At 53.4% G+C, this 20,197-nt stretch overlaps 1 protein-coding gene across 1 annotated transcript; it reads left to right on the forward strand.

Annotated features, from left to right (window-relative positions):
- The first annotated feature begins 212 nt into the window (after positions 1 to 212).
- On the forward strand, positions 213 to 6,049 carry LOC144676049 (GTP-binding protein Rit1-like). The gene is made up of 4 exons (XM_078536567.1): positions 213 to 289; positions 1,825 to 1,898; positions 2,956 to 3,147; positions 4,280 to 6,049. The coding sequence occupies exons 1-4, from the start codon at positions 235 to 237 to the stop codon at positions 4,508 to 4,510; spliced, it is 552 nt and encodes a 183-aa protein (XP_078392693.1). The 5' UTR covers positions 213 to 234; the 3' UTR covers positions 4,511 to 6,049.
- The last annotated feature ends 14,148 nt before the right edge of the window (positions 6,050 to 20,197 follow it).

Genomic DNA, 20,197 nt, shown 5'->3' on the forward strand with positions numbered 1-20,197 from the left:
CCAAAATCACAGCAACTTTATAATCATAAAAGCACTGTGATCTGTCCAGATTAAAGCAGTGAGTGGAGGAGAGTGACACAATACAAACTAAGTGCGTAAAATCCATCCCAGTCACTGATAGCAGTGCAATCGCGTGATTGACGAACAACTGCTCAAACGTCTCTATCCCAGCCAAGATTGCAATGTTATAGGCAGTCACGTCTGGAGGGTTAATTTGATTTTCTCCTTGCAGCCATGACAATGCAGTTCATCAGCCATCGCTTCCTCGATTATCACGATCCAACAATCGGTAAGTAACCGCTTCAACCTGAATGATTCCGTTTGGTGATGCAGCCATCACACAAAGCACATCCAGGAGTGTTTGATGGGGACAGTGTAGAGGGAGCTTTACTCTGTATCTAACCCCGTGCTGTACCTGACCTGGGAGTGTTTGATGGGGTCAGTGTAGAGGAAGTTTTACTCTGTATCTAACCCCGTGCTGTGCCTGTCCTGGGAGTGTTTGATGGGGACGGTGTAGAGGGAGCTTTACTCTGTATCTAACCCCGTGCTGTACCTGTCCTGGGAGTGTTTGATGGGGACGGTGTAGAGGGAGCTTTACTCTGTATCTAACCCCGTGCTGTACCTGCCCTGGGAGTGTTTGATGGGGACAGAGTAGAGGGAGCTTTACTCTGTATCCAACCCCGTGCTGTACCTGCCCTGGGAGTGTTTGATGGGGACAGTGTAGAGGAAGTTTTACTCTGTATCTAACCCCGTGCTGTACCTGTCCTGGGAGTGTTTGATGGGGACGGTGTAGAGGGAGTTTACTCTGTATCTAAGCCCGTGCTGTACCTGTCCTGGGAGTGTTTGATGGGGACAGTGTAGAGGGAGCTTTACTCTGTATCTAACCCCTTGCTGTACCTGTCCTGGGAGTGTTTGATGGGGATGGTGTAGAGGGAGTTTACTCTGTATCTAAGCACGCTGATTTAATAGCTTGGTGTTCTGGAACCATTACCTCCTCCTGGTGAATTCCAGCATGACAGTTGAGAGTAGTAAATGCTGGCAGGTGGTTAAGTAATAACTTTAATTTTTCCATTGCCTTTAACAAAATAAAACATCCCCAAGGCACTTTACAGAAGTGTTATCGAACAAAATGTGACATCGAGACTCATAAGGAGGCATTAGGACAGGTAACGAAAGCACAGGTTTAAGGAGCATCATAAGGGGGGGAACATGAGAGAGGCAGAGAGAAAGAGAGAGAGAGAGGCGGAGGGAGGGGGAAGTGGTGGAGTGAAGGAGAGAGAGAGAGGGGTGGGGAGAGGGGAGAGTGTGACGGGAAGAGAGAGAGAGAGAGCGCGACGGGGAGAGAGAGAGAGAGAGAGGGAGAGAGAGAGACAGGGAGATTTAGGGAGTGAATTTCAAACCTTAGGCTCAGGCAGTTCAAGGCACAGCCGCCAATGGAGGAGTGACGGGGGATGCACAGGAGGCCGGAATTGGAGGAGCGCAGAGACCTCACAGGGTTGTAGGGGCTGGAGGAGGTTACAGAGATAGGGAGGGGTGTAGGGGCTGGAGGAGGTTACAGAGATAGGGAGGGGTGTAGGGGCTGGAGGAGGTTACAGAGATAGGGAGGGGTGTAGGGGCTGGAGGAGGTTACAGAGATAGGGAGGGGTGTAGGGGCTGGAGGAGGTTACAGCGATAGGGAGGGGTGTAGGGGCTGGGGTAGGTTACAGAGGTTGGGAAGGGTCGAGGTTATAGGGTGACAGGTGACGATATTAGGAGGTGAAGGTGGTCAGAGGTTTCCTTCGTTCTGGTGATGAATTTTATTCTAAAACCCTCTGCTTTTCTCAGAGGACGCCTACAAAACAAGAGTTCGAATCGATGATGAGTCAGCACATCTGGACATTCTGGACACAGCAGGGCAGGTGGGTTCACAAGGGGTCAACATTAACCTGACAACACTGGAAGACCACCATAACGTGGCTCCTCAAGACCCCACCTCCACCACTAAAGGGCCAAGTCCCGGGGGTTGGGGTGGGTGGGTGGGGGTAAGTCCCGGAGGTGTGTGTGGGTGGGTGGGTGGGTGGGTGGGGGTAAGTCCCGGAGGTGTGTGTGGGTAAGTCCCGGAGGTGTGTGTGGGTGGGTGGGTGGGTGGGTGGGGGTAAGTCCCGGAGGTGTGTGTGGGTAAGTCCCGGAGGTGTGTGTGGGTAAGTCCCGGAGGTGTGTGTGGGTGGGTGGGTGGGTGGGTGGGGGTAAGTCCCGGAGGTGTGTGTGGGTAAGTCCCGGAGGTGTGTGTGGGTGGGTGGGTGGGTGGGGGTAAGTCCCGGAGGTGTGTGTGGGTGGAAGTCCTGGAGGTGTGGGTGGGTGGGGGTAAGTCCCGGAGGTGTGGGTGGGTGGGTGAAGTCCCTGGGGTGGGGATACATGGTCTGGGTTTGTAACGCCTCGAGTGTGGGGGATGAATCGGGTGACCCTAATGTTGGGGTTTCAAAACGACGAAAAGATGTTTGAAGGGCACTTTTCCCAGTCCTCTCCCCGCCTCTGACTGTGCGGCACTCCCTCTGTGCGGCCCTCCCTCTGTGCGGCCCTCCCTCTGTGCGGCCCTCCCTCTGTGCGGCACTGCGAGCCTCAGGCTGGATTGTGCGCTCGAGTCTGCGGAGTGGGATTGGAATCCGTGTCCCTGGGAAGCAGGGGGTGGTGGGGGGTGGTGGGGAGAGTGGTACCCGCTGAGCGAGGGCGGGTGGGCGATTCTGGCCTGGTTGTGGATGGGGCGGGTGCCAGGGGTGGGTGGGTGGGTGCCAGGGGTGGGTGGGTGCCAGGGGTGGGTGGGTGGGTGCCAGGGGTGGGTGGGTGGGTGGGTGCCAGGGGTGGGTGGGTGGGTGGGTGCCAGGGGTGGGTGGGTGGGTGGGTGCAGTGGGCCGGCGGAGGGTGTGACGAAGACTGGAGCCACCACGCGTCTGACCCCGATCTGCTGCGACCTTTCAGGCAGAGTTTACGGCCATGAGGGACCAGTACATGCGCGGGGGCGAGGGCTTCATCATCTGCTACTCCATCACCGACCGCCGCAGCTTCCAGGAGGCCATCGAGTTCAAGCAGCTGATCTACCGGGTGCGGCACACCTACGACATCCCGGTGGTGCTGGTGGGGAACAAGTCGGACCTGTGCAACCTTCGACAGGTAAATGGCCCGTCGTGGGGGCTCGTGGCCCAGCGGCACATGGGGTCATGTCTGGTGGGTGGGTGGGTGGGTGGGTGGGTGGGTGTGTACCCCCTGCCCTCCCCTCGAGACACGCCCGAGAGAAGCTGGATCAGCTTCGGTCCCACCCAGTCAGCCTGCAATTTGGTCCGTGAAGAACTTGCATTTCTGTAGCGCCTTCCCTGACCTCGGGACGTCTCGATGCCGTCTGCAGCCAATCTCCCCCCACCCGGCGTTGTCGACGCCGTTGTAATGTCGGAAGCGCGGCAGCCCGCGTGTGCGCACAGCAAGATCCCACAAACAGCATTGCCAGGTAGTGACCCAGGTCAACTGCGCTTTTGGTGATGTTGGTTGAGGGATAAACATTGCCCCCCCACCCCCACCCCCACCCAAAGGGACACCGGGGAGAATTCCTGCCCCCCCACCCCCACCCCCACCCCCACCCCCACCCCCACCCCCAAAAACCCCCTCGCCCACTGCTCTCCTTCGAAACAGTGCGCCTGGGATCTGGTACGCTCCACCTGAAGGGGGAAGGGTGAGGCCTCGGCTTAACCCCTCCCGCGCCTGCCAGGCCCTCTCCAGTGTCTCACCCCGAGTGACCAGCCCGTGTACGCCGAACCCCCAAAAACAGCAGGCAATTCCACTGCGGAGGGCATCGCCCCGAGCTCCAGCAGCGCCGGGGGTTCTCGAGGCGGCCGTTTCCCAGCTCCGCTGAGCGTCTCCCACGAGACGCGGACGCTTGGAGGGGAGGGAGGGAGGGGGGAGAGGGGAGGGAGGGAGGGGAGGGGAGGGAGGGAGGGAGGGGGTGGGGGTTCAGGAACAGGGCGGAAAAAGTCGGGAGAGGGCAAATGAAGTGGATTTTCCAGTGAAGAGTTAAGCGAGAGGGCGTGAGCTGCAGAAACCCTTTTCTGCCCCGTCAGGGGGCAAGTGGCTTTCTGTGTAATTCAGGGGCAGAGCTTTGCTGTGTCCGGCTCTGTCATGGAGCTGGGGGTTGGGGGGGTGGGTGTGGAGAGGCGGGACTCAGTCCCGGCTGTCCCGAGGGACAGGGGGTCAGTTCCGGGTTTACCAGTTAAGCCTCTCGTTACCCCCCCCCTCTCCTTTGCTTCTTACCCAGGTGTCGAAGGAGGAGGGCGCGGTCCTGGCCCGGGAGTTTAGCTGCCCGTTCTATGAGACCTCGGCGGCCCTGCGCTATTTCATCGACGACGTGTTCCACGCCATGGTGAGGGAGATCCGGAGGAAGGAGAAGGAAGCTGTGCTGGCACAGGAGAGGCGTGGGAAGAGCAAGGACAGTGTTTGGAAAAGATTAAAGGGGCCCTTCCGAAAGAAAAGGGACTCGATAACGTGAGGGGTTGGGTGGGGGTTGGGGGCAGAAATTGGGGTTGCAAACCCTCCACGCCCCCCACGACAACCTCGCACTCCTCCCGCAAGTTTATGCACGAGGGTGATGTTCATGAGGCCGAATATCGGTCACTTTTGCAGCAGTTTCCCCAGCCCCTCCCCTCACAGTAACCAAAACTCAGCGGTACAGAATCTCCCCTCCCTCTCTCTGTCCCTCCACTCACTCCTCATGGACTCACTGAGATAGCCAGCCCTCCACTAAATTTAACACAGTGATTGACACGTCGCAGCCATATTCATATTGCGACACTAATAGATAGGTCTGGACAATACATTTTAGGGCCACCCTCTCCAACACTCCCAGGACAGGTACAGCACGGGGTTAGATACAGAGTAAAGCTCCCTCTACACTGTCCCCATCAAACACTCCCAGGACAGGTACAGCACGGGGTTAGATACAGAGTAAAGCTCCCTCTACACTGTCCCCATCAAACACTCCCAGGACAGGTACAGCACGGGGTTAGATACAGAGTAAAGCTCCCTCTACACTGTCCCCATCAAACACTCCCAGGACAGGTACAGCACGGGGTTAGATACAGAGTAAAGCTCCCTCTACACTGTCCCCATCAAACACTCCCAGGACAGGTACAGCACGGGGTTAGATACAGAGTAAAGCTCCCTCTACACTGTCCCCATCAAACACTCCCAGGACAGGTACAGCACGGGGTTAGATACAGAGTAAAGCTCCCTCTACACTGTCCCCATCAAACACTCCCAGGACAGGTACAGCACGGGGTTAGATACAGAGTAAAGCTCCCTCTACACTGTCCCCATCAAACACTCCCAGGACAGGTACAGCACGGGGTTAGATACAGAGTAAAGCTCCCTCTACACTCTCCTGAGCCCTCATCTCAAAGGAGAGCCTTCTAATCACTTGGTGATTTAATCAAAAAATGCCCCTTTCTGCACTGCACTCCTGACCTCACATTCCCTTATACTGTGAGCTGGACTTGAATCCAAGACTCGAACATAAAACAAGCCAATGTTAGCACCGACCACCAAATGTTTCACTTGCTGGGCTTTCTAGAACTGGAATCCTCAATCCAACCCGCTCACTGACTGGCGTGCAGATAGAGGCTCCCTTTCATTCCCTCATATTCCCACACAATTCCTCTCTCCCCCCACCCTTCCCCAGGACCCGCCTCCTATCTTGCTTAACAGAGTGTCCTTGATCACCCCAGCCCAAGGGGGAGCCGTCTGCACGAGCACATCCGGACGGTAAACTCGACCGCAGAAGGCATCACACTCCTGCCTGATCCAACCCCAAGGGCTGCGAAGCTTGCTGCAGTCGCTCAGAAGCCCGCGGCACCACGGCTGATGTTTGAAGGCGACGTGGACCGCGGAACTGTCAACTTCGATTGGGAAGGGGTCAGCCTCAAAGCCGCAGGCCACCTTCCTGCTTCTCCACCCAGAACTGACATGTAATGTAAACTGTTTGACATAACGCTGTGGCTGTTGAGGATGCTTGACTATTAAATGAAGATTTAAAAAAAAAATCTTTCAAGAGCAGGAGTGGGACTAATTGTATAGCTCTTTCAATGAGCTAGTATAGGTGTGGTGGATCGAGTGGCCTCCTGTGCTGTATCATTCGATGAAAATCCATACACACACACACACAGTGGTCGGGGGAGAGGCGTTGAATAAGAGAGAGGAAGATCGAGACTACACCGTGTATTAACTGGGCTCCCAACGCTCCCAAGGAATTCAGCGCCTCAAGAGGGAAGTTTTGCGATCTTACCTTTCTCTTCCCCCCACCCCCCGGCCCCCACCATCCAACAACACCTGACAGCCCACTTCTCAAGTCTGGGCTACGGCTCCACCTTAAGCCACTGTCTCCCGGTTTCCCCCACCAGAGAAGTCGCTCCACTTGCGATAAGGGGAAGGCTATTCAGCATGGGGTTGCATCGCAGAATGGAGCCCCCCACCCCCCCGCAAACGCCCGTGCACTTCCCAGCAGGGCGGCGATCGGGGGCAGCAACCCTGGCTGATGTCGACCCTTCCTCACACCAACACCACCAGCCACCCACCCCCTTCCCTCTTCCAACCGAGAGGAATTGATGCCAGTTTTATCCTAAACGGAAAAACTGTCTGAGACCCGCCGGCTCGGTAAAGCGGAGTGAGCGGGGCCGCAGGGAATCTGCCGTGTGCCTCACACTCCGGCATCCAGCTGCATCTGTGAATATAAGAAACAGGAGCAGGAGTCGACCACACAGCCCCTCGAACCTGCTGCACCATTTAATACAATCGTGCCTGATCATCGGGCTTAACTCCCGCCCGCTCTCCCGATCACTCAAATCCCGAGAAACCAAAGCTACCTCAGTCCTGAATCCGTTCAGCGACGGAGCATCCACAACCCTCTTAAGGTAGAGAATTCCTAAGAGTCACAGCCCTCTGAGTGAAGTGAAGAAATTTCTCCTCCTCTCTGTCCTAAATGATCAGCCTCTCTCTCTCTCCTGAGACTGGACGCCCCAGTTCTAGATTCCCCAGCCAGGGGGAAGCGACCTCTCGGTTATCTACCCTGTCAAACCCCGTCAGAATACTGGCCGTTTCAAATGAGATTATAAACTCGCTTTACTCGGTCTCTCACAGGACAGCACTGTCATCTCAGGGAACAATCTGGTGAACCTTCGCTGTACTGCCTCCGATGCAAGTGGGTCCTCCCTTAAATATGGAGACCAAAACTGTACACAGTACTCCAGCTGTGGTCTCACCAAAGCCCTGCACAATCGGAGCAAGACTCGTCACTCTTGAACCCCAATTCCCAGGCAGTGAAGGCCAACATGTCATTTGCCTTCCTGATTGCTTGCTGCACCTACATGCAAACTTTCTTGTGCGAGTGCACCCAATGACCTCGAATATCAACAGTTACAAACATCACACTTATTCAGAAGAATATTCTGCTTCTCTATTCTCACTGCCAAAGTGAATAAACTCACACTTAACCCACATTACACTCCACACGGACTGCAGCGGTTCAAGGCTGCAGCTCAACTACCAACTTCTCAAGGACTATAAAAGTCGCTGGCCTCACCAGCAACACCCAAATGCCTGAAAGAGTTTTTAATAAAGCTGCCACCTTGTTGTCCTTTCACTTACTTGCCGATATCTCTCTCTCTAGCCTCTTTGTGGCCTCCTCACAGCTTGGATTCCCGTCTAGCTTTGCATCGTCAGCTAACTTAGATACATTACTCTTTCACTCTTCATCATTAATGTAGATTGTAAATAAAAATACAAATTAAAGTCTACCGACTTGAAAATACTCCCTTTGTTGGTGCTCTCTGCCCATTAACCGACCCTCGATCCGTGCTAATGTAACACCCCCACTCCATGAGCCCCTGTCTTGCTATTTTAACCTTGTGTGTGCCACTTTATCAAATGCCTTTTGACAATCCAAGTACACCACATCTACTGGTTCCCCTTTGCCGAGTCGACTAGTTACATCCTCAAAGGACTCCAATAAATAGGTCAAACACCATTTCCCTTTTACAAACGCACGTTGACTTTGTCAGCCTGGGAAGCCCACAAGCACATGAGTCCCCCTCAGATTTAACAGATGGTGATGGAGATGGTGGTGATGGAGATGGTGGTGATGGAGATGGTGGTGATGGAGATGGTGGTGATGGAGATGGTGGTGATGGAGATGGTGGTGATGGAGATGATGGTGATGGAGATGATGGTGATGCAGATGATGGTGATGCAGATGATGGTGATGGAGATGGTGGTGATGGAGATGGTGGTGATGGAGATGGTGGTGATGGTGGTGATGGAGATGGTGGTGATGGAGATGATGGAGATGGTGGTGATGGAGATGGTGGTGATGGAGATGGTGGTGATGGTGGTGATGGAGATGGTGGTGATGGAGATGATGGAGATGGTGGTGATGGAGATGGTGGTGATGGAGATGGTGGTGATGGAGATGGTGGTGATGGAGATGGTGGTGATGGAGATGATGGTGATGGAGATGGTGGTGATGGAGATGGTGGTGATGGAGATGGTGGTGATGGAGATGATGGTGATGGAGATGGTGGTGATGGAGATGGTGGTGATGGAGATGGTGGTGATGGAGATGGTGGTGATGGAGATGGTGGTGATGGAGGTGATGGAGATGGTGGTGATGGAGATGATGGTGATGGAGATGATGGTGATGGAGATGGTGGTGATGGAGATGGTGGTGATGGAGATGGTGGTGATGGAGATGGTGGTGATGGAGATGATGGTGATAGAGATGGTGGTGATGGACATGGTGATGGAGATGATGGTGATGGAGATGGTGGTGATGGTGATGGACATGATGGTGATGGAGATGATGCTGATAGAGATGATGCTGATGGAGATGGTGGTGATGGTGATGGAGATGGAGATGATGCTGATGGAGATGATGGAGATGGTGGTGATGGTGATGGAGATGGTGGTGATGGAGATGATGGTGATGGAGGTGGTGGTGATGGAGATGATGGTGATGGAGATGGTGGTGATGGAGATGGAGATGATGGTGATGGAGATGATGGTGATGGAGATGATGGTGATGGTGGTGATGGAGATGATGGTGATGGAGATGATGGTGATGGAGATGGAGATGATGCTGATGGAGATGATGGTGATGATGGAGATGATAGTGATGGAGATGGTGGTGATGGAGGTGATGTTGATGGAGGTGATGGAGATGATGGTGATGATGGAGATGATAGTGATGGAGATGGAGATGATGGTGATGGAGATGGTGGTGATGGAGATGGTGGTCATGGAGATGATGGTGATGGAGATGATGGTGATGGAGATGATGGTGATGGAGATGGTGGTGATGGAGATGGTGGTCATGGAGATGATAGTGATGGAAATGATGGTGATGGAGATGGTGGTGATGGAGATGGTGGTGATGGAGATGATGGTCATGGAGATGGTGTTGATGGAGATGGTGTTGATGGAGATGGTGTTGATGGAGATGGTCATGGAGATGATAGTGATGGAGATGATGGTGATGGAGATGATGGTGATGGAGATGGTGGTGATGGAGATGGTGGTGATGGAGATGGTGGTGATAGAGATGGTGGTGATGGAGATGGTGGTCATGGAGATGATGGTGATGGAGATGGTGTTGATGGAAATGGTGGTCATGGAGATGATAGTGATGGAGATGATGGTGATGGAGATGATGTTGTGGGAACATCCCCACAAGGAATGAATTCTCAAAGTCGTCAAGTGTATCATTACCTTCTCACAAGTTCGCCAGAAGATGCAGATCGTACAAGAATATCAACACTAAACACACAGCTTTGCAACTCCACAGCAGGTCCACTGGCCCAAGCCTGCAAAGAGAACCAGCGGCTTGTTGTACAGAGCGGCTAACTTGATAAAGCCAACAGATCAACAAGTTGATTGTGACAACAGGTAAGTAAGTCGAAAAGAGAAGCTAAGAATCTGCACCAGATGAAATTCATTGATTCTGAATAATCCGAGCATTACCAACACCATTCAGAATCCTATCCCCACGAATATTTTACTCCAGTGTTCTACAGTAACAGACCCATCCCGACCAGTACTGTACCCCAGTGTTACACAGTGACAGACCTGTCCACACCAGTACTGCACCCCAGTGTTATACAGTGACAGACCCGTCCCCACCAGTACTGTACCCCAGTGTTATACAGTGACAGACCCGTCCCCACCAGTACTGTACCCCAGTGTTATACAGTGACAGACCCGTCTCCACCAGTACTGTACCCCAGTGTTATACAGTGACAGACGCATCCTCACCAGTACTGTACCCCAGTGTTATACAGTGAAAGATCTGTCCACACCAGTACTATGCCCCAGTGTTATACAGTGACAGACCTGTCCCCACCAGTACTGTACCCCAGTGTTACACAGTGCAGACCCGTCCCCACCAGTACTGTACCCCAGTGTTATACAGTGACAGACCCGTCCCCACCAGTACTGTATCCCAGTGTTATAGTGAGACAGACCCGTCCCCACCAGTACTGTACTCCAGTGTTATACACTGACAGACCCGTCCCCACCAGTACTGTATCCCAGTGTTTCAGAGAGACAGACCCGTCCCCACCAGTACTGTACCCCAGTGTTATACAGTGACAGACCTGTCCCCACCAGTACTGTACCCCAGTGTTATACAGCGACAGACCAGCCCCCACCATTACTGTACCCCATTGTTATACAGTGCAGACCCGTCCCCACCAGTACTGTACCCCAGTGTCATACAGTGACAAACCTGTCCCCATCAGTATTGTACCCCAGTGTTATACAGTGTCAGACACATCCCCACCAGTACTGTATCCCAGTGTTATAGAGAGACAGTGCAGACCCTTCCCCACCAGTACTATACCCCAGTGTTATACAGTGACAGACCCGTCCCCACCAGTACTGTATCCCAGTGTTATACAGTGACAGACCTGTCCCCACAAGTACTGTACCCCAGTGTTATACAGTGACAGACCTGTCCCCACCAGTACTGTACCCCAGTGTTATACAGTGACAGACCCATCCACACCAGTACTGTACCCCAGAGTTATACAGTGACAGACCTGTCCCCACCAGTACTGTACCCCAGTGTTATACAGTGACAGACCCGTCCCCACCAGTACTGTACCCCAGTGTTATACAGTGACAGACCCGTCCCCAACAGTACCATACCCCAGTGTGATACATTGACAGACCTGTCCCCACCCGTACTGTCCCCCAGTGTTATACAGTGACAGGCCCGTCCCCACGCGTACTGTACCGCAGTGTTATACAGTGACAGACCCGTCCCCAGCAGTCCTGTACCCCAGTGTTTTACAGTGACAGGCATGTCCCCACCAGTAAAGTACCACAGTGTTATACAGTGACAGACCAGTCCAAACCAGTACCGTACCCCAGTGTTATACACTGACAGACCCATCCCCACCAGTACTGTACCCCAGTGTTATACAGCGACAGACCAGCCCCCACCAGTACTGTACCCCATTGTTATGCAGTGCAGATCCGTCCCCACCAGTACTGTACTCCAGTGTTATACAGTGACAAACCTGTCCCCATCAGTACGGTAGCCCAGTGTTATACAGTGTCAGGCACGTCCCCACCAGTACTGTATCCCAGTGTTATAGAGAGACAGACCCGTTCCCACCAGTACTGTACCCCAGTGTTATACAGTGACAGACCCGTCCCCACCAGTACTGTACCCCAGTGTTATACAGTGACAGACCCGTCCCCACCAGCACCGCACCACAGTGTTACACAGTGCAAACCCGTCCCCACCAGTACTGTACCACAGTGTTATACAGTGACAGACCTGTCCCCACCAGTACCGTACCCCAGTGTTATACAGTGACAGACCCGTCCGCACCAGTACTGTACCCCAGTGGTATACAGTGACAGACCCGTCCCCACCAGTAATGTACCCCATTGTTATACAGTGCAAACCCGTCCCCACCAGTACTGTACCCCAGTGTTATACAGTGACAAACCTGTCCCCATCAGTACTGTACCCCAGTGTATACAGTGAAAGACCCGTCCCCACCAGTACTGTACCCCAGTGTTATACAGTGACAGACCTGTCCCCACCAGTACTGCACCTCAGTGTGATAGTGACAAACCTGTGCCCACAAGTACTGTACCCCAGTGTTATACAGTGACAGACCCGTCCCCACCAGTAATGCACCCCAGTATTATACAGTAACAGACCCATCCTCACCAGTACAGTACCCCAGTGTTATACCGTAACAGACCCGTCCCCACCAGTACTGTACCCCAGTGTTATACAGTGACAGACCCGTCCCCACCAGTACTGTACCCCAGTGTTATACAGTGACGGAACTGACCCCACCAGTACAGTACCCCAGTGTTATACAGTGACAGACCTGTCCCCACCAGTACTGCACCTCAGTGTGATAGTGACAAACCTGTGCCCACCAGTACTGTACCCCAGTGTTATACAGTGACAGACCCGTCCGCACCAGTACTGTACCCCAGTGTTACTCAGTGCAGACCCGTCCCGACCAGTACTGTACCCCGGTGGATACAGTGACAGACCTGTCCCCACCAGTACTGTATCCCAGTGTTATACAGTGACAGAGCCGTCCCCACCAGTACTGAATGCCAGTGTTACACAGTGCAGACCCGTCCCCACCAGTACTAGACCCCAGTGTTATACAGTGACAGACCCATCCCCACCAGTACTGTACCCCAGTTTTATACAGTGACAGACCCATCCCCACCAGTATTGTATCCCAGTATTATAGAGAGACAGACCCGTCCCAACCAGTACTGTACCCCAGTGTTATACAGTGACAGACCCGTCCCCACCAGTACCGTACCCCAGTGTTACACAGTGCAGACCCGTCCCCACCAGTACTGTACCACAGTGTTATACAGTGACAGACCTGTCCCCACCAGTACCGTACCCCAGTGTTATACAGTGACAGACCCGTCCGCACCAGTACAGTACCCCAGTGTTAATCAGTGACAGACCCGTCCCCACCAGTAATGTACCCCATTGTTATACAGTGCAAACCCGTCCCCACCAGTACTGTACCCCAGTGTTATACAGTGACAAACCTGTCCCCATCAGTACTGTACCCCAGTGTTATACAGTGACAGACCCGTCCCCACCAGTACTGTACCCCAGTGTTATACAGTGACAGACCTGTCCCCACCAGTACTGCACCTCAGTGTGATAGTGACAAACCTGTGCCCACAAGTACTGTACCCAAGTGTTATACAGTGACAGACCAGTCCCCACCAGTACTGCACCCCAGTATTATACAGTAACAGACCCGTCCCCACCAGTACAGTACCCCAGTGTTATACCGTAACAGACCCGTCCCCACCAGTACTGTATCCCAAAGTAATACAGTGACAGACCTGTCCCCACAAGTACTGTACCCAAGTTTTATACAGTCACAGACCTGTCCCCACCAGTACTGCAGCCCAGTGTTATACAAAGACAGACCCGTCCCCACCAGTCCTGTATCCCAGTGTTATAGAGAGACAGACCCGTCCCCACCAGTACTGTACCCCAGTGTTATACAGTGACAGACCCGTCCCCACCAGTACCGTACCCCAGTGTTATACAGTGACAGACCTGTCCCCACCAGTACTGTACCCCAGTGTTTTACAGTAACAGACCCATCCACACCAGTACTGTACCCACGTGTTATGCAGTGACAGACCCGTCCCCACCAGTACTGTACCCCCGTGTTATATAGCGACAGACCATTCCCCACCAGTACTGTACCCCAGTGTTATACATTGACAGACCCGTCTCCGCCAGTACTGTACCCTTGTTATACAGCGAGAGACCCGTCCGCACCAGTACTGTCCCCCAGAGTTATACAGTGACAGGCCCATCCCCACCAGTACTGTACCCCAGGGTTATACAGTGACAGACCTGTCCCCACCAGTTCTGCACCTCAGTGTGATAGTGACAAACCTGTGCCCACCAGTACAGTACCCCAGTGTTATACAGTGACAGACCAGTCCCCACCAGTACAGTACCCCAGTGTTATACAGTGACAGACCTGACCCCAACAGTACCGTACACCAGTGATATACAATGACAGACCAGTCCCCACCAGTACTGTATCCCAGTGTTATACAGTGACAGACCCGTCCGCACCAGTACTGTACCCCAGTGTTACACAGTGCAGACCCGTCCCCACCAGTACTGTACCCCGGTGTTATACAGTGACAGATCCGTCCACACCAGTACTGTATCCCAGTGTTATAGAGAGACAGACCCGTCCCCACCAGTACTGTACCCCAGTGTTATACAGTGACAGACCCGTCCCCACCAGTACTGTACCCCAGTGTTATACACTGACAGACCCGACCCCACCAGTACTGTACCCCAGTGTCACACAGTGCAGACCCGTCCCCACCAGTACTGTACCCCAGTGTTATACAGTGACAGACCCATCCCCACCAGTACTGTACCCCAGTTTTATACAGTGACAGACCCGTCCCCACCAGTATTGTATCCCAGTATTATAGAGAGACAGACCCGTCACCACCAGTACTGTACCCCAGTGTTATACAGTGACAGACCCGTCCCCACCAGTACTGTACCCCAGTGTTATACAGTGACAGACCCGTCCCCACCAGCACCGCACCACAGTGTTACACAGTGCAAACACGTCCCCACCAGTACTGTACCCCAGTGTTTTACAGTGACAGACCCTTCCCCACCAGTACTGAAACCCAGTGTTATACAGTGACAGACCCGTCCCCACCAGTACTGTATCACTGTGTTACAGCGAGACAGACCCGTCCCCACCAGTACTGTACCCCAGTGTTATACAATGACAGACCCGTCCCCACCAGTACCGTACCCCATTGTTACACAGTGCAGACATGTCCCCACCAGTACTGAACCACAGTGTTATACAGTGACAGACCCGTCCCCACCAGTACTGTACCCCAGTGTTATACAGTGACAGACCTGTCCCCACCAGTACTGTACCCCAGTGTTATACAGTGACAGACCTGTCCACACCAGTACTGTACCCCAGTGTTATACAGTGACAGACCCGTCCCCACCAGTACTGTACCCCAGTGTTATACAGTGACAGACCTGTCCCCACCAGTACTATACCCCAGTGTTATACAGTGACAGACCTGGCCCCACCAGTACTGTACCCCAGTGTTATACAGTGACAGACCCGTCTCCACCACTACTGTACCCAGTGTTATACAGTGACAGACCCGTCTCCACCAACACTGTACCACAGTATTATACAGTGACAGACCCGTCTCCACCAGAACTGTACCCCAGTGTTATACAGTGACAGACGCATCCCCACCAGTACTGTACCCCAGTGTTTTACAGTGACAGACCCGTCCCCACCAGTACTGAAACCCAGTGTTATACAGCGACAGACCCGTCCCCACCAGTACTGTATCCCAGTGTTACAGAGAGAAAGACCCGTCCTCACCAGTACTGTACCCCAGTGTTATACAGTGACAGACCCGTCCCCACCAGTACCGTACCCCAGTGTTATACAGTGTCAGACACATCCCCACCAGTACTGTATCCCAGTGTTATAAAGAGACAGTGCAGACCCTTCCCCACCAGTACTATACCCCAGTGTTATACAGTGACAGACTCGTCCCCACCAGTACTGCATCCCAGTGTTATACAGTGACAGACCTCTCCCCACAAGTACTGTACCCTAGTGTTATACAGTCACAGACCTGTCCCCACCAGTACTGCACCCCAGTGATATACAAAGACAGAACCGTCCCCACCAGTACTGTATCCCAGTGTTATAGAGAGACAGACCCGTCCCCACCAGTACTGTACCCGTGTTATACAGTGACAGACCAGTCCCCACCAGTACCGTACCCCAGTGTTATACAGTGACAGACCTGTCCCCACCAGTACTGTACCCCAGTGTTTTACAGTGACAGACCCGTCCACACCAGTACTGTACCCCAGTGTTATACAGTGACAGACATGACCCCACCAGTACTGTACCCCAGTGTTATACAGTGACAGACACGTCCCCACCAGTACTGTACCCCAGTGTTATACAGTGACAGACCCGTCCCCAACAGTACCATACCCCAGTGTGATACATTGACAGACCTATCCTAACCCGTACTGTCCCCCAGTGTTATACAGTGACAGGCCCGTCCCCACGCGTACTGTACCGCAGTGTTATACAGTGACAGACCCGTCCCCAGCAGTCCTGTACCCCAGTGTTTTACAGTGACAGGCATGTCCCCACCAGTAAAGTACCACAGTGTTATACAGTGACAGACCAGTCCAAACCAGTACCGTACCCCACTGTTATACACTGACAGACCCATCCCCACCAGTACTGTACCCCAATGTTATACAGCGACAGACCAGCTCCCACCAGTACTGTACCCCATTGTTATACAGTGCAGACCCGTCCCCACCAGTACTGTACTCCAGTGTTATACAGTGACAAACCTGTCCCCATCAGTACGGTACCCCAGTGTTATACAGTGTCAGGCACGTCCCCACCAGTACTGTATCCCAGTGTTATAGAGAGACAGTGCAGACCCGTCCCCACCAGTACGATACCCCAGTGTTATACAGTGACAGACTCGTCCCCACCAGTACTGTATCCCAGTGTTATACAGTGACAGACCTGTCCCCACAAGTACTGTACCCAAGTGTTATACAGTCACAGACCTGTCCCCACCAGTACTGCACCACAGTGTTATACAAAGACAGAACCGTCCCCACCAGTACTGTACCCCAGTGTTATACAGTGACAGACCCGTCCCCACCAGCACCATACCCCAGTGTTATACAGTGACAGACCTGTCCCCACCAGTACTGTACCCCAGTGTTTTACAGTGACAGACCCATCCACACCAGTACTGTACCCCAGTGTTATACAGTGACAGACCTGTCCCCACCAGTACTGTACCCCAGTGTTATACAGTGACAGACCCGTCCCCACCAGTACTGTACCCCAGTGTTATACAGTGACAGACCCGTCCCCACCAGTACCATACCCCAGTGTTATACATTGACAGACCTGTCCACACCCGTACTGTCCCCCAGTGTTATACACTGACAGGCCCGTCCCCACGCGTACTGAACCCCAGTGTTATACAGTGACAGACCCGTCCCCACCCGTACTGTCCCCCAGTGCTTTACAGTGACAGGCCCGTCCCCAGCAGTCCTGTACCCCAGTGTTATACAGTGACAGACCCATCCCCACCAGTACTGTACCACAGTGTTATACAGTGACAGACCTGTCCCCACCAGTACTGCACCTCAGTGTGATAGTGACAAACCTGTGCCCACCAGTACTGTACCCCAGTGTTATACAGTGACAGACCCGTCCCCACCAGTACTGTACCCCAGTGTTATACTGTGACGGACCTGAGCCCACCAGTACCGTACCCCAGTGTTATACAGTGACAGACCTGTCCCCACCAGTACTGCACCTCAGTGTGATAGTGACAAACCTGTGCCCACCAGTACTGTACCCCAGTGTTATACAGTGACAGACCCGTCCGCACCAGTACTGTACCCCAGTGTTACTCAGTGCAGACGCGTCCCGACCAGTACTGTACCCCGGTGGATACAGTGACAGACCTGTCCCCACCAGTACTGTATCCCAGTGTTATACAGTGACAGAGCCGTCCCCAACAGTACTGAATGCCAGTGTTACACAGTGCAGACCCATCCCCACCAGTACTAGACCCCAGTGTTATACAGTGACAGACCCATCCCCACCAGTACTGTACCCCAGTTTTATACAGTGACAGACCCATCCCCACCAGTATTGTATCCCAGTATTATAGAGAGACAGACCCGTCCCAACCAGTACTGTACCCCAGTGTTATACAGTGACAGACCCGTCCCCACCAGTACCGTACCCCAGTGTTACACAGTGCAGACCCGTCCCCACCAGTACTGTACCACAGTGTTATACAGTGACAGACCAGTCCCCACCAGTACCGTACCCCAGTGTTATACAGTGACAGACCCGTCCGCACCAGTACTGTACCCCAGTGTTTTACAGTGACAGACCCGTCCACACCAGTACTGTACCCCAGTGTTATACAGTGACAGACCCGTCCCCACCAGTACTGTACCCCAGTGTTATACAGTGACAGACCCGTCCCCACCAGTACCATACCCCAGTGTTATACGTTGACAGACCTGTCCACACCCGTACTGTCCCGCAGTGTTATACAGTGACAGGCCCGTCCCCACGCGTACTGAACCCCAGTGTTATACAGTGACAGACCCGTCCCCACCCGTACTGTCCCCCAGTGTTATACAGTGACAGGCCCGTCCCCAGCAGTCCTGTACCCCAGTGTTATACAGTGACAGACCCATCCCCACCAGTACTGTACCACAGTGTTATACAGTGACAGACCTGTCCCCACCAGTACTGCACCTCAGTGTGATAGTGACAAACCTGTGCCCACCAGTACTGTACCCCAGTGTTATACAGTGACAGACCCGTCCCCACCAGTACTGTACCCCAGTGTTATACTGTGACGGACCTGAGCCCACCAGTACCGTACCCCAGTGTTATACAGTGACAGACCTGTCCCCACCAGTACTGCACCTCAGTGTGATAGTGACAAACCTGTGCCCACCAGTACTGTACCCCAGTGTTATACAGTGACAGACCCGTCCGCACCAGTACTGTACCCCAGTGTTACTCAGTGCAGACCCGTCCCTACCAGTACTGTACCCCGGTGGATACAGTGACAGACCTGTCCCCACCAGTACTGTATCCCAGTGTTATACAGTGACAGAGCCGTCCCCACCAGTACTGAATGCCAGTGTTACACAGTGCAGACCCGTCCCCACCAGTACTAGACCCCAGTGTTATACAGTGACAGACCCATCCACACCAGTACTGTACCCCAGTTTTATACAGTGACAGACCCATCCCCACCAGTATTGTATCCCAGTATTATAGAGAGACAGACCCGTCCCAACCAGTACTGTACCCCAGTGTTATACAGTGACAGACCCGTCCCCACCAGTACCGTACCCCAGTGTTACACAGTGCAGACCCGTCCCCACCAGTACTGTACCACAGTGTTATACAGTGACAGACCTGTCCCCACCAGTACCGTACCCCAGTGTTATACAGTGACAGACCCGTCCGCACCAGTACAGTACCCCAGTGTTAATCAGTGACAGACCCGTCCCCACCTGTAATGTACCCCATTGTTATACAGTGACAGACCCGTCCCCACCAGTACTGTACCCCAGTGTTTTACAGTGACAGACCCATCCACAACCAGTCCTCTACCCCAATGTTATACAGTGACAGACCCCTCCCCACCAGTACTGTACCCACGTGTTATGCAGTGACAGACCCGTCCCCACCAGTACTGTACCCCCGTGTTATATAGCGACAGACCATTCCCCACCAGTACTGTACCCCAGTGTTATACATTGACAGACCCGTCTCCGCCAGTACTGTACCCTTGTTATACAGCGAGAGACCCGTCCGCACCAGTACTGTCCCCCAGAGTTATACAGTGACAGGCCCATCCCCACCAGTACTGTACCCCAGGGTTATACAGTGACAGACCTGTCCCCACCAGTTCTGCACCTCAGTGTGATAGTGACAAACCTGTGCCCACCAGTACAGTACCCCAGTGTTATACAGTGACAGACCAGTCCCCACCAGTACAGTACCCCAGTGTTATACAGTGACAGACCTGACCCCAACAGTACCGTACACCAGTGATATACAATGACAGACCAGTCCCCACCAGTACTGTATCCCAGTGTTATACAGTGACAGACCCGTCCGCACCAGTACTGTACCCCAGTGTTACACAGTGCAGACCCGTCCCCACCAGTACTGTACCCCGGTGTTATACAGTGACAGATCCGTCCACACCAGTACTGTATCCCAGTGTTATAGAGAGACAGACCCGTCCCCACCAGTACTGTACCCCAGTGTTATACAGTGACAGACCCGTCCCCACCAGTACTGTACCCCAGTGTTATACACTGACAGACCCGACCCCACCAGTACTGTACCCCAGTGTCACACAGTGCAGACCCGTCCCCACCAGTACTGTACCCCAGTGTTATACAGTGACAGACCCATCCCCACCAGTACTGTACCCCAGTTTTATACAGTGACAGACCCGTCCCCACCAGTATTGTATCCCA

Source organism: Cetorhinus maximus, unplaced genomic scaffold (genome assembly GCF_964194155.1).
Source record: "Cetorhinus maximus unplaced genomic scaffold, sCetMax3.hap1.1 HAP1_SCAFFOLD_1317, whole genome shotgun sequence".
Classification (NCBI taxonomy): domain Eukaryota; kingdom Metazoa; phylum Chordata; class Chondrichthyes; order Lamniformes; family Cetorhinidae; genus Cetorhinus; species Cetorhinus maximus.